Here is a 15260-nt window from a genome sequence, read left to right on the forward strand (position 1 = left end):
GCCACTGTCAGTCACTCCGCCAGAACTTTCGGACGGCTCCGGTGGCCCATCAGAGGCCTACGGAATAAGGACACTCGTGCTCCGCCTCGCGTCTGCAGCTCAACTTCCCGCCAGCTTGTGAGACGAAGCCGGGAAACCGTCTCAGCCAGGAGCGGCGGGCGGGCCAGGGGAGTCAGCTGAGTGAAGAAGCCCTGGGAAGACGGGCGCAGCTGGGTGCCTGTCTGGCCAGGGTTGTCCTGGCTCCTCCGCAGAGGGAAATGAAACCGCAACCGAGTCCACGAAAAGAAAGAGGAAGCTGATCGTTGGGCTCCAGTTTGGAGGTGTTTGGATTTTGGAAACCCCCGAGTCATGGGTAAATCATAAGATTTGCCGAGATCGCGCCACTGCACTCCAGCATGGCGACAGAGCAAGCCTTTGTCTCCAAATAAATAAATACGAACAAATAAGGCTAAGTACTGTGTGCACTTTCCTGGCTAGGTTTGCAACTTTGAAGTGCTGTGACTGAGCAGCCCATCCGACACCGCTGGCAAAGGACTACAGCGCTCTTCTCCATAGCAAGGAGCTTGGAACAAGGCTGTTGTTAGATTTCAGAATAGCTTAATGCGTTGCTTAAAATCACCTGGCTTTCTGATGGCTGTAAATAGAAAATGCAGAAATAAATAAAATCACCTGGCTGACTGCAGCCAATGGCCAAAAAGCCATCTTGCCTTAGGAGAAAACTGCTGTCTAGAGAGATCAGAGGACTTGGCTAATGTCATATGTTTAGTGGCTTTGAGGTTGGGCTCTCCAGACAGTAAGGTGAATACTAGCACCGTGTCTCACCAATGTCGCAGGGAACTTGACTCACCTGTTCACCCGTCTCTTAGATCACACCCAATGCCAGGTCTGCTCCAGTCTCAGCAGCTTACCAAATTTGTGCCTGCCTTTCGTTCAAACGCCTACAGAAACCAGATAAGCACCTTTGCTAGGACACCACAAGGTGCAGTTGAAAAGTAAGATGTTTGCAGTGTCTCACTCAGTGTGATGTCAAAAACTTTTCATAGAGTAGCAGCCATGGCACCAGCCCGGCACTGTGTGCATCAAGCTTGTGGAATCCACCGGAAACAGTTAACCATGCACACATCACAGCGCTTATTGGAAAACTAAAAAAATTAGGCCGGGTGTGGTGGCTTATGCCTGTAATCCCAGCACTTTGGGAGGCCGAGGCGCATAGATCACCTGAGATCGGGAGTTCAAGACCAGCCTAGCCAACATGCAGAAACCCATCTCTACTAAAAATACAAAATCAGATGGTGTGGTGGTGGGCATCTGTAATCCCAGCTACTCAGGAGGCTGAGGCAGAAGAATGGCTTGAACCCAGGGGGCAGAGGTTGCAGAGAGCTGAGATCGAACCACTGCACTCCAGCCTGGGCAACAGAGTGAGACTCCATCTGAAAAACAAAACAAAACAAAACAAAACCAAAACAAAAAAAACCACAACTCATTCAACAAACATTTGAGGCTGAATGGCAGTCTAGTATAGTGATTACCATTTTCTATTTGTGCAACCCTGGGTGTTACTGAAGCATCCTATGCCTCTTTCCTCTCCTATAAAAAAGGGATCATAAAACAGTCCCCTCAAAGGGCTGCTGTGAAGATTCAAGGAGTTCATTCAGTGAGTGTGGCATCAACACTGAATACATAGTCACTTTAATTTTTCTATCTACCCAGCCCTGGAGGAGGCTCTGGGTGGTTTATACAGGAGGCTAGGATGGTTTAATACTGGTGAAGTTTATATGTGAATTTATGGTGAAAAATTTACTAGTAACAACAGTTTATTAAAACAGTCCAAGTCTTAAGAATTAAATAATTCTTTTTTTTTTGAGACGGAGTTTCGCTCTTGTTACCCAGGCTGGAGTGCAATGGCGTGATCTCGGCTCACCGCAACCTCCGCCTCCCGGGTTCAGGCAATTCTCCTGCCTCAGCCTCCTGAGTAGCTGGGATTACAGGCACACGCCACCATGCCCAGCTAATTTTTTTGTATTTTTAGTAGAGACTGGGTTTCACCATGTTGACCAGGATGGTCTCGATCTCTTGACCTCGTGATCCACCCGCCTCGGCCTCCCAAAGTGCTGGGATTACAGGCTTGAGCCACCACGCCGGGCGAATTAAAGAATTCTTTTTTTTTTTTTTTTTTTTTGAGACGGAGTTTCGCTCTTGTTACCCAGGCTGGAGTGCAATGGCGCGATCTCGGCTCACCGCAACCTCCGCCTCCTGGGTTCAAGCAATTCTCCTGCCTCAGCCTCCTGAGTAGCTGGGATTACAGGCATGTGCCACCATGCCCAGCTAATTTTTTGTATTTTTAGTAGAGACGGGGTTTCACCATGTATGGTCTCGATCTCTCGACCTCGTGATCCACCCGCCTCGGCCTCCCAAAGTGCTGGGATTACAGGCTTGAGCCACCGCGCCCGGCCGAATTAAAGAATTCTTAATTCTTTAATTATCTATGGAAAGAATTATCTCTACTCACTTTCATGTAGGGATAACTGCTCGTTTCTGAGATGTTGAGTTGAATTTAGCATCCCATGGTAAATAAAGTAGGTTAGCTGCAAAGTTCTTTGACAACCAACTTGATTTCAAGACATTTTTTTCCTTAAAAAAAAAGGGATAAGGCCGGGCACGGTGGCTCACGCCTGTAATCCTAGCACTTTGGGAGGCCCAGGTGGGTGGATCACCTGAGGTCAGGAGTTCAAGACCAGCCTGCCCATCATGGTGAAACCCCATCTTTAAAAAAATTTTAAAATAAATAAATAAAGAGATAAACTCTTTTTCACCAGTCAGTTTTGTGTAGAAACAATAAATCCAAACACCACTTCCTAGACAAGTCTCTTGAGTATTTCAATAAACATTCATTTTGGTCTCAGGGCTTGGAGGCTGTGCTGGTTTTAAAGGCCTAGGAGCTGTAGCTCATGGACGATGAGGACATCTAGAGGCTACTGGGAAAACTACAGACGGCTGTGATTGTTTTTTTTCTTTTTCGAGACAAGTTTCGTTCTTTTTGCCTAGGCTGGAGTGCAATGGTGCGATTTCTGCTCACTGCAACCTCTGCCTCCGATTTCAAGTGCTTCTCCTGCCTCAGCCTCCCGAGTAGCTGGGATTACAGGCACCTGCCACCACACCTGGCTGTTTTTTGTTTTTAGTAGAGATGGGGTTTCACGATGTTGGTCAGGCTGGTCTTGAACTCCCAACCTCAGGTGATCCACCTGCCTTGGCCTCCAAAGTGCCTGGGTTATAGGCATGAGCCACCACGCCCAGCCTGCAATTAATTTCTACAATTCCGGAGGGACTTGGTGCCTCACAGGCAGTTTTTTTTTTTTTTTTTTTTTTTTTTTTTTTTTTTTTCCTGGCAGGTCTAGACTGCAGGCTCTTTGAGGGAAAAGACGGTCACTATCATCTCAGTGGTATCCACAGCTCGAAGCACATTGGCCCAAAGAGCTGCTGATGACAGACCAAACATCTCAAAAATCGTGATTTAATACCATTATTCCTTGGGGCTTTTACTGCAACTTACCTTACAAAACCCTGCCCTTGTAAATACAGTGGTTATGACCATTCCTACCTATTTTACAAAATGAAGGCTGCTAAAAATCAGTTTTGTTGTTGTTGTTGTTGTTGTTTTTGAGACGTAGTTTCGCTCTTGTTACCCAGGCTGGAGTGCAATGGCACGATCTCGGCTCACCGCAGCCTCCGCCCCCTGGGTTCAGGCAATTCTCCTGCCTCAGCCTCCTGAGTAGCTGGGATTACAGGCACGCACCACCATGCTCAGCTAATTTTTTGTATTTTTAGTAGAGACGGGGTTTCACCATGTTGACCAGGATGGTCTCGATCTCTTGACCTTGTGATCCACCCGCCTCAGCCTCCCAAAGTGCTGGGATTACAGGCTTGAGCCACCACGCCCGGCCTAAAAATCAGTTTTATAAGCAAACATACTAGGCAAAATTACCCTGCAATAGGGCCCCACCCTCCCTACTCCCAGCTACCTTTCTCAAGTCTTTCTGATATACTTGAGAAGCAAATGAATCCTGAAATCTAGTCTGGAAAATAATTTGTATGTGGTGAGTCAGTGACGTAACACAGACCAGGCTCTACTAGCCTCCCACATGTATTCAGGCACAAGTGACAAAAATTAGCACAAATATGCTGCAAATAAAATAAATTTTTTTTTTTTTTTTTTTTTTTTTTTTTTTTTTTTTGAGACGAAGTTTCACTCGTCGCCCAGGCTGGAGTGCAAAGGTGTGATCTCAGCTCACTGCAACCTCCACCTCCTGGGTTCAAGCGATTCTCCTACCTCAGCCTCAAGTAGCTGGGATTACAGGCACTCACCACCCTGCCCAACTAATTTTTTTTTTTTTTTTTTTTTTTGAGATGTAGTTTCACTATTGTTGCCCAGTCTGGAGTGCAATGGTGTTATCTCCGCTCACCACAACCTCCACCTCCTAGGTTCAAGCAAGTCTCCTGCCTTAGCCTCCGAAGTAGATGGGCTACAGGCATTCGTAGCCATGCCTGGCTAATTTTGTATGTTTAGTAGAGATGGGGTTTTACCACGTTGGCCAGGCTGGTCTTGAACCCCTGACCTCAGGTGATCTGCTCACCTCAGCCTCCCAAAGTGCTGGGATTACAGGTATGAGCTACTATGCCTCGCCCAATAAAAATTTTAAGAACTTTGCTCAGTTATTTGGTTGAGGTTTATGATGCTTGATTCTATTTCAAAAGTTAAAAATCTAGGTGTCTTGGCTGGGCGCGGTGGCTCATGCCTGTAATCCCAGCACCTTGGAAGGCCGAGACGGGTGGATCACGAGGTCATGAGATCGAGACCATCCTGGTCAACATGGTGAAACCCCGTCTCTACTAAAAATACAAAAAATTAGCTGTGCATGGTGGCGCGTGCCTGTAATCCCAGCTACTCAGGAGGCTGAGGCAGGAGGATTGCCTGAACCCAGGAGACGGAGGTTGCAGTGAGCCGAGATCACGCCATTGCACTCCAGCCTGGATAACAAGAGTGAATCTCTGTCTCAAAAAAAAAATAAAAATAAAAAAATAAAAAATAAAAATAAAAAATAAATAAAAAAATCTAGGTGTCCTAAGATGTATTATTAGGGCAACTGGTCTTCTCTTCCTGCCTTTTTCGTATTATGCTGACAAGTTCTTCAGGATTCATAATTCTTTACCTCTAAGGAAGCTGTAAAAATGGAGTTAAGTATTTTTAACTTGAAAAGCACCTAAGAATGATCCCATGGAAAACTTTGGTACAGTTACAATCTAGTATGAACTGTTGGAAGACAGGTGAGAAAATGTAAAGGTCTTATCCACCAGATACGGTGAAACAGTTCCTGTGGAAATTTAAGTACAAAAGATGTAATCATCTTCTGTCCCCTAACAAAACAGGAAGGAAACTGAAATAGGAAGCACTGGAAATATCCTGAAGGGGGAAAGAAAAGAAGATCAGACATCAGTATTTATTAAAATCTTTATTCATTTTCTTTTTTCAGAATTGAAACCCACAGAACACATTAGAAATTTAGATGCATATCTGTCCTGTTTGATATCTTACCAAGTACAATCTCTGTCTGTGCAACAGCTCTGAGAGGAAATCCCTGGCAGATCAAAAGAGAGGGCAGTGGCCCCTACACTTTCCATTTAAGCAAATAAATTAGCTTCCCAGTAAGTTGTTCCCAGTTTCACCCAACATTTTGTGTTTATGAGAAACACCTTAGTTCCTAAAAACCTGTGGTAGTCCAGTACCCAGCCCCTACCTTGTCACCACCCAGACTTGAGAAATTGAAGGCAAAAAACTGGCCTTCCCCTGTAGAATGAGTTTCATGAGGCCAGGTGTGCCTGGCTCACTAGTGTGCCTGGCCTGTGCTGGCACACTAGAGTTGCTCAGTAGGTATTTGCTGAATGAATGGGCTTTATGTTAATTAGGGTCCACTCTCAGAGACTGAGAATCTTTCACTAGCTGCAAGTCCTTTAGCAATGTAAGACAGTGTTCCCCTTTGTCAAAATAAATAGGTTTTTCTGGCTAGAATACATATACGACTATATACATTACACATACCTTTAAAACTCATGTTTCCTGAAGCTCAAACTCACAGGATGAGGCATGTAAGATAGCTTACCAACGATGCTGTTTTACCATCTTTGAGATGTGGTCATTCACTGGCCAAAGAATACACAGTGATGGAGAAGAAAGACTGAAGAAACACGGCAGATGGGAAGGGGAGGCAAGAGCATTTTCTTTCTTAAGAAAAAAAGATGGATTTCTTTGGAAGAAAATGCAGGCTTCAGGTGACATTGAAAAATTGCCACGTATAAGATTCATCTTTCCAAAAATAATATGCAATTAACGTACCTGAATTCTTCCATTTCCTTCCTAAATTTCATTTGACATATTAACCCTGAGTGCAAACAGGGAGCAATGCCTTATTAATACATTCTTGAATAATACTCTGAGCAAATTAGATCCTATGAATTTGTTCTACACAGAAAATTATTTACACCTCCCCCAAACTCACAATGGAGCCTCATAATAAAGAACAGTTTTATAACAAAACCTTTATACTCAACTTAGTCACTCAAACTTCAGAATAAGCAGTTTTAACAAGTAGGAGGAGGGCAGGAAATGGCCATGAGTTCTGATTTTCCTAGTTTTGTAGTATTAAAATGTCTCCACATCTACCTTTGGATGTTTGGTCGGCATACCTAACTTAGAGCAGACCCAAACCCTGCAACAACTTGACTGTAACAGCCTTAGATTCTCTCTCTCTTTTTTTTTTTTTTTTTTTTTTTTAGACAGAGTTTCGCTCTTGTCACCCAGGCTGGAGTGCAATGGCGCGATCTCGGCTCACTGCAACCTCCGCCTTCTGGGCTCAGGCAATTCTCCTGCCTCAGCCTCCTGAGTAGCTGGGATTACAGGCATGCGCCACCACGCCCAGCTAGTTTTTTTGTATTTTTAGTAGAGACGGGGTTTCACCATGTTGACCAGGATGGTCTCGATCTCTCGACCTCATGATCCACCCGCCTCGGCCTCCCAAAGTGCTGGGATTACAGGCTTGAGCCACCGCGCCCGGCCTTAACAGCCTTAATTCTAATAAATAAACTATAAAGAGGAGAGTGTTGCAAAACTTAAAAGCATCTTTTTTTTTTTTTTTTTTTAAAGACAAGAGTCTAAAAAAGTTGCCCAAGCTGCAGTTCAGTGCCAGGATCTCAGCTCACTGCAACCTCCACCTCCCAGGTTCAAGCGATTCTCTTGCCTCAGCCTCCCGAGTAGCTGGGACTACAGGTGTACGCCACTGCACCCGGCCAATTTTTGCATTTGTAGTAGAGACAGGGTTTTACTGTGTTGGCCAGGCTGGTCTTGAACTCCAGGCCTCAGGTGATCCGCCTGCCTTGGCCTCCCAAAGTGCTGGGATTACAGGTGTGAACCACTGTGCCTGGCCCCTTCCTCTTCTTTCAAACGGTTTGAAGTTTAGAGCTGTAACTTTATGGCTGGTTTTCTCCAAGATTTGCCTAACCACGCTTTTCCAGCTTACTCCAATCCTGACTTAGAACAAAAATTTATATTCTCAGGGCCATGTGACACCATTCTATTAGCTTAATTCTAACTTTATGAATTAGAGTTCTAAATTTTATGGATGAAAAATCAAAATTTATGGATCAGAATGCTTTTTTTTTTTTTTTGAGACGGAGTTTCGCTCTTGTTACCCAGGCTGGAGTGCAATGGCGCGATCTCCGCTCACCGCAACCTCCGCCTCCTGGGCTCAGGCAATTCTCCTGCCTCAGCCTCCTGAGTAGCTGGGATTACAGGCACGCGCCACCACGCCCAGCTAGTTTTTTGTATTTTTAGTAGAGACGGGGTTTCACCATGTTGACCAGGATGGTCTCGATCTCTCAACCTCGTGATCCACCCGCCTCGGCCTCCCAAAGTGCTGGGATTACAGGCTTGAGCCACCGCGCCCGGCAGAATGCTTTTTTTTTTTTTTTTTTTTTTTGAGACGGAGTTTCACTCTTGTTACCCAGGCTGGAGTGCAATGGTGCGATCTTGGCTCACCGCAACCTCTGACTTCTGGGTTCAGGCAATTCTCCTGCCTCAGGACTACAGGCACGCGCCACCATACCCAGCTAATTTTTTCTATTTTTAGTAGAGACCGGGTTTCACCATGTTGACCAGGATGGTCTTGATCTCTTGACCTTGTGATCCACCCGCCTCGGCCTCCCAAAGTGCTGGGATTACAGGCATGAGCTACCGCGCCCGGCCAGAATGCTTTTTAAGATCACGAGTTTGAAAATAGGTGGGAATAAAATGAAATGATAAATTTTGTGCAAATGCTTTGAAGAAAGGATGAGACATTTTATTTTCTGCCTGCTTTTTTCCTTAGCAGAATCTTCTGCCTTCAATGTTACGAAGTTCCCAGTTTGAGAAGACTTCTCACTCATTTCAGTGGAGCATACTAAAGGCATCACGTATTTGAAAGACCACAAATCCGTAACATTTACAGGGAGAGCAGAGCTGACACCTCTTCCTATTATCTCCTCCCAGCTGGCTCCTGGAAGCTCATGGGCGAGCACTAACAAGGTATTCTCATACTGAGCTGTGAATTTCCCTGGACACATAACAGTGAGTAGCCTTAACATTGAAATCAATGCCTCCTTTGGTTAACACTAATTCTGTGTTTTGTACTAGTCTCTGTCTTCTTAAATTCAATACCCTTTTTATAACTCAGTCCATTGTTCTGTCCATCTAAAAATGTATATAAAATATATAAAAGTTTCCTAATTCCATGCCATTTAAAAATAGTTACAGGTTACTCAGTTATCTTTCAATGCAAGAAAATTGGGCATAAATTCTAAGGCCGTTTTTGAAAGAGTGGTTGCCTAAAACTAGTTCCCAATGGTTGGCATTAAATGCAGTCAACCACACTGTTTAAATATTCGCCTCTGCTTGACAGAAATGCAAAGCTGGAACAGCACCTCGACAAGATGCAGGAGCAAAGCACACAGCTCTGAGTCCACAGGTGAGTGGGCATGTCAGGCCTGTCTTCCTTTGCCCCTGTGTTTTACTGCAGCTACTTACATGTCGAGATCACTTTGCCAGAACACAAAACTAAAACTGTTTCAGCAACCTGAAATTTGAGAGTGCTAAGAGGAGAAAGAAGCATAATCCAACATCATGGGTTCAAAACTCCAAACAAAACTGAATGATGGAATTAGGATTTACCATAAATCAAAATCTTAAGGCTCTTCCTTTTAACCTCCTCAACTTCAAGGCTCAGAAGACTTAACATCTTCGCCCGGCACGGTGGCTCATGCCTGTAATCCCAGCACTTTCGGAGGCCAAGCGGGTGGATCACCTGAGCTCAGGAGTTCGAGATCAGCCTGGCCAACATGGTAAAACCTTGTCTCTACTAAAAATATAAAAATTGGCTGGGCATGGTGGCGGGCTCCTGTAATCCCAGCTACTATGGGGGCTGAGACAAGAGAATCACTTGAACCCAGGAGGAGGAGGTTCCAGTGAGCTGAGATTGTGCCACTGCACTTCAGCCGGAGTGACAGAGTAAGACTTGGTCTTAAAAAAAAAAAAAAAAAAAAAAAAAAAAAAAAAAAAGGCGGCTTAGAATCTTTATTTCCAGTCTTCCAAAATCACAAGATAAGTCCAGCCACCAGTAAGGTATACACTCTCACTTGTAGGTGTGTCCCTTTCTCATCAGGGACAAGAAGGTGGCAGATCTCTGGTGAACAGAAGCTTCAGTGACAAAATGCCTTAAAGGCGGAGGTGGAAATTCATCTCAGAAGAGAAATGAGGATGGCAGAGACCACAGGCCACCTGTTATTCAAGGTATTACTCAGTTTGCTTTGTTAATTTGGAAAGGACTGCTTTAGGCAAAAGGGGGAAGAATTAGTCTCCGTAAAAGGATCATGCTTAGAAGGTAATAGTATTTTCTCTAGAAACAACTTTTTGGTTAACTGGGACACAACTGTGAGAATGCAGAATTTACTTAGGTGTAAAGTCGTTTCCTTTTTACATACCTTAAGAACCGAAATACAAAGGCATCTGTTTTTCAACAGTTCAATCATCTCCCCAATTGCTTCTACCAAGTGACTCTCTCCTTCCCTCCTCTAAGATGATCAAAACAATACTATCCAACGGCTCAGAAGCCCAAACATCTTCCTGTTTTTGTCCTTCCCTCCAATTCTATCCTAAACAAGTATCTCCTCCAACAGAGTGTGCTATTTTGGCTTGATGGAATGCAGGGTTTTATTTGCTGCCACTCTGTAGGAGGCAACAAGCATTCCAGATTTAACTAGTTCCGGTAAAAAAAAAAAAAAAAAAAAAAAAAAAGACATACGAGATTGCAAAGTGTTTCCACAAAATCCACAGGCGTGGAGAAAGGACTGCAAGGTTCAACTCAAAACACATGCTCCAGAGCCAGTCCCAGTATTCATCCTTCCAAATGTCACACCTCTCTTTGTCCTTTGGCATGGGAATTAAGACTGACCAACTATGATGCCCACTGCTAGAATGGGCAATTGCCGAGGAAGTCAGAAGGCGATTCAGCAGGAATGTCTCCATGCTCTGAAACTTGTGGTCTTTGCTTTAGTTTCCACTACAGAAAACACCAGAGACATCCAAGGCCACCCTGTCCCCTGTAACCAGAACTTGCTGCTGGCCATTTCCAATCCATCTCATACCATTTGGAATTGATTGTGCTGTTTCTCTATCTTTGTAAAAAGAAGTTTCACTTATTTTGTGTTGAGAATTACAAGTGTGAGAGAGGCATCCTGTCTTCCACCAGTACAGTGTCCATCCCGAACTGGTCAGTGCACTGCTTCACGGTGACCAGGACACTCAGGAGCCGCTGGTCCACAGCATCCAGATGAGGATCGGAGAGCACTGGGAAGATGGGGTCATGGGCCATGGCAGATTTTAAGGCAGACTTTAGCACACCATTCTTTAGGTAGTTCAGTCTGTTCCAGGTAGAAACCCGAATGCTGGAAGAAAAGTTATAGAACAAGGTACATAAAACTTCTCATTATCAAACGGAGTCGAAAGCCTGCTAGGCAGACAAAAGTAAAAAAATAATTAGGTAAAATACTTTTAACTAAATAATTTTTGTCTTAGAATTACCTCTACATAAGTAAGCCACATTATCATGTTGTTGTTGTTTTTATTTTTGAGACAGAGTCTCGCTCTGTCATCCCCTCCGCCTCCCAGGTTCAAGCAATTCTCTGCCTCAGTCTCCTGAGTAGCTGGGATTCCAGGCACCCACCACCACGCCCGGCTCAAATTTTTGTATTTGTAGTACAGACAGGGTTTCACCATCTTGGCCAGGCTTGTCTTGAAGTCCTGACCCTCAGATCCACCTGCCTCGGCCTCCCAAAGTGATGGGATTACAGGTGTGAGCCAACACACCCGGCCTACATTACCATGTTTTGATACTGTTTCTGGGTAATCAGAGATATATACAGAGATTTACATAAATGTTCACTGCAGTGCTGTTCGTAACAGGAAAAATGTTAAACAATCTGAATGTCCAATGATTGGGAAATAGTTAAATTATGGTTCATTCACTGAAAGGAATACCATGCAGTCGTTAAAAACAATTTTGAAAATTTAGTGGAATGGGAAAATGCCTATATGATGCTGGGTAGGAGAAAAAAGTTGGAGGAAAAACCTACTACTTCAAATCTGTAGGAAAACAAAATACACACACACAGGATTAGAATGAAGTACACTACAAAGTTACTAAGAGGATGTATCCTTAGACGTTAATGGGTACTACAAACTTCCTTCTTCATGTGTTTCTGAAGTCTAAAAAAATTTTTACTAGGAAAAAATTATTTTAAGGATGCCTATCTGCCTTAATTATTTCACCAACTGCTACCATTTCAATGTCTATCCCCTCCAAAATTCATGTTGAAATTGCTATTCTAACAGTATCAAGGTGGAGTCTTTAAGAGGTCATTAGGCCATAAGGGCTCTGCCCTCATGGGTGGAACTCATGCTGTTATGAAAAGACAAGTTCAAGGCCAGGCACAGTGGCTCACACCTATAATCCCAACACTTTGGGAGGCCAAGGCAGGCAGATCACCTGAGGTTGGGAGTTCGAGACCAGCCTGGCTAACATGGTGAAACCCCGCCTCTATTAAAAATACAAAAATTAGCTGGGCATGGTGGTGCATGCGTGTAATCTCAGCTACTTGTGGGGCTGAGGCACAAGAACTGCTTGAACCTGGGAGGTGGAGGCTGCAGTGAGCGAAGATCATGCCATCATACTCCAGCCGGGGCAACAGAGCGAGACTCCGTCTCAAAAAAGAAAAGGCAAGTTTGGCCCCTTCTTGCCTTCTCTCCTTGCCCTTTTACCTTCTGCCATGTGATATGATGAAGCAGCAAGAAGGCCCTTGTCAGATGTTGGCACCATGATACTCAAACGTTCCAGCCTCCAGAACTGTGAGCTAATAAATTTCTGTTTATTATAAATGACAGTCTGGCCAGGTGCAGTAGTTCATGCCTGTAATCCCAGCACTCTGGTAGCCCCAAACAGGCAGATCATCTGAGGTCAGGAGTGCAAGACCCGCCTGGGCAACATGGTAAAGCCGTATCTCTACTAAAAATACAAAAATTACCTGGGCATGGTGGTGCATGCCCATAATCCCAGCTACTTGGGAGGCTGAGACACAAGAATCACTTGAACCTGGGAGGCAGAAGTTGCAGTGAGTTGAAATTACACCATTGAACTCCAGCCTGGGCGACAAAGCAAGACTCCATCTCAAAAAAATAAAATAAATTACCCAGTCTGTAGTATCCTGTTATAGCAGCGCAAAACAAACTAAGACACCAACTACAGAGTATCCTTTATTTATCTGGGAAGAAAAGTTCTTAGCTCTCTGTGGGCAAAGTAGGAATTACTGGGTATGCAGAAATGTCTGATTCTGTAAAAGGCAGCCTGTTGGGCAACAATTTAAAAGGTAAGGAAGACTTGCATAAAGCATGCATGGAAGGGACAAACAGGCACAGATGGAGTACAGTTATTTTTTATTCTGAAATATATTACAAATGCCCAGAGAATCAGAGCTTCCTGTGCAAGACTAAGTTAACACATTACTTCCTCTCAGCTCCAAATTCACTCTTCAAAATATGCTCTACTGGCCGGGCACTGTGACTCACGCCTGTAATCCCAGTGCTTTGGGGAGCCAAGGCGGGCGGATCACCTGAGGTCAGGAGTTTGAGACCAGCCTGGCCAACACGGTGAAACTCTGTCTCTACTAAATATACGAAAAATTAGCTGGGCGTGGTGGTAGGCACCTATAAGCCCGGCTACTCAGGAGGCTGAGGCAGGAGAATTGCTTGAACCCAGGAGGCAGAGCTTGCACTGAGCCAAGATCCTGCCACTGCACTCCAGCCTGGGTGACAAAGTGAAACTCTGTCTCAACAAAACAAAACAAAACAAAAACAAGCAAACAAAAACAAAATGTGCTCCACTACAATGGGCAGGATTCCTTTGAGCATCTTTCCCCTACAGCTTTCTCACTAGAGTGCGCTAGGGGGACACTGCAGGAGGAAGGGGCTCTCTGAATGCTTCTGTGGGTCCACAGTGGTGTTGGGGAGGCACACAGGTCATCTAGTGAATCGCTGTCTAGCCACATTCCCAGAAGATGTGAGTCCTTGGTGACCTGATGACTTAGCCTGGCCTGGAGATAACTCTCCTGAGGCCCTCTCAACATGGAACCCAGAGCTTTAAAGGCCATCTGTTCACCCTGGCCCCAATTACCTCTGAAGGCCCACACGTGTGCCTCACCTGTGGCACAGAAGGTTCCTGCTGGATTTCCTCTCTCCCTCTGCATGTCGCGACACCAGCTGTGGCTTGCCTATACCCTGCCTGCACCCTGGAGAATTGCTTCTGGCTTGCTCGGCACTTGTAAACTAGCAAACTTCTCTGCTATCCAGTGGGCTGAGCTAAACCTTCTCCACTGAAGTCCAAACTCTAGTCACTGGGAGAAGGTCCCCTTCCAAGTTTGTCCTTCCTTGGGTACTCTCCCTCAGCCCTAGTTTTCTTTTATAGTAGTAACTCCTGTTACTGAAATTTATTAATTCTTTATATTGGGTCGGGTGCTGTGGCTCACGCCTATTATCCCAGCACTTTGGGAGGCTGAGGTGAGCAGATCACAAGGTCAAGGAGTTCGAGACCAGCCTGGCCAAGATGGTGAAACCGCATCTCTACTAAAAATAAAAGAATTAGCCAGGCGTGGTGGTGGGTGCTGGGATCCCAGCTACTTGGGAAGCTGAGGCAGAGAACTGCTTGAACCAGGGAGGGAGAGGTTGCAGTGAGCCGAGATCGTGCCCCTGTACTCCAGTCTGGGTGACAGAGCAAGACCCTGTCTCAAATTTAAAAAAATAATAAAATAATAAAATTATATCAGGAATGATGAAAAGAAGCTTCTTAGAACTTAGACTTTATGTTATTTTCTTGACTCACTTTTCAGTATCTCTGTTCTCTAATACAGAGTTTTTTAAAAAATTCAATTATTGGGCCGGACGCAGTGGCTCACGCCTGTAATCCAAGCGCTTTGGAGGCCAAGTCGGGTGGATCACCTGAGGTCGGGAGTTCAAGACCAGCCCGACCAACATGGTGAAACCTTGTCTTTAAAAAAAAAAAAAAAGCCGGGCGCGGTGGCTCAAGCCTGTAATCCCAGCACTTTGGGAGGCTGAGGCGGGTGGATCACGAGGTCGAGAGATCGAGACCATCCTGGTCAACATGGTGAAACCCCGTCTCTACTAAAGATACAAAAAATTAGCTGGGCATGGTGGCACGTGCCTGTAATCCCAGCTACTCAGGAGGCTGAGGCAGGAGAATTGCCTGAGCCCAGGAGGCGGAGGTTGCGGTGAGCCGAGATCACGCCCTTGCACTCCAGCCTGGGTAACAAGAACGAAACTCCGTCTCAAAAAAAAAAAAAAAAAAAAAAAAAAAAGAAAGAAAAAGAAAAAATTCAATTATTATTTATTATTTATTTTTTTGAGACAGATTCTTGCTCTGTCGCCCAAGCTGGAGTGCAATGGCACGATCTTGGCTCACTGCAACCTCTGCCTCCTGGGTTCAAGCAATTTTCCTGTCTCAGCCTCCCAAGTAGCTGAGATTACAGGTACCCACCACCACACCCAGCTAATTTTTTGTATTTTTAGTAGAGATGGGGTTTCACCATGTTAGCCAGGCTGGTCTCAAACTCCT

The 15260-nt window shown here is 44.9% G+C and overlaps 1 protein-coding gene across 4 annotated transcripts in view; it reads right to left on the reverse strand.

Moving 5' to 3' along the window:
* Positions 1–5492: 5492 nt before the first annotated feature.
* Positions 5493–15260, reverse strand: part of FAM20B (FAM20B glycosaminoglycan xylosylkinase) — a 52178-nt gene continuing 42410 nt past the window's right edge. For 3 of the 4 annotated variants that reach the window (XM_074389995.1, XM_039460072.2, XM_039460073.2), the window contains exon 8: positions 5493–11025. In XM_074389995.1, the coding sequence (XP_074246096.1) occupies positions 10794–11025 (232 nt within the window). In that variant the 3' untranslated portion in view covers positions 5493–10793. The remainder of the gene's footprint in view (positions 11026–15260) is intronic. The other variant, XR_012515065.1, reaches the window with a different exon arrangement.

This window comes from Saimiri boliviensis, chromosome 19 (genome assembly GCF_048565385.1).
Source record: "Saimiri boliviensis isolate mSaiBol1 chromosome 19, mSaiBol1.pri, whole genome shotgun sequence".
Lineage (NCBI taxonomy): Eukaryota > Metazoa > Chordata > Mammalia > Primates > Cebidae > Saimiri > Saimiri boliviensis.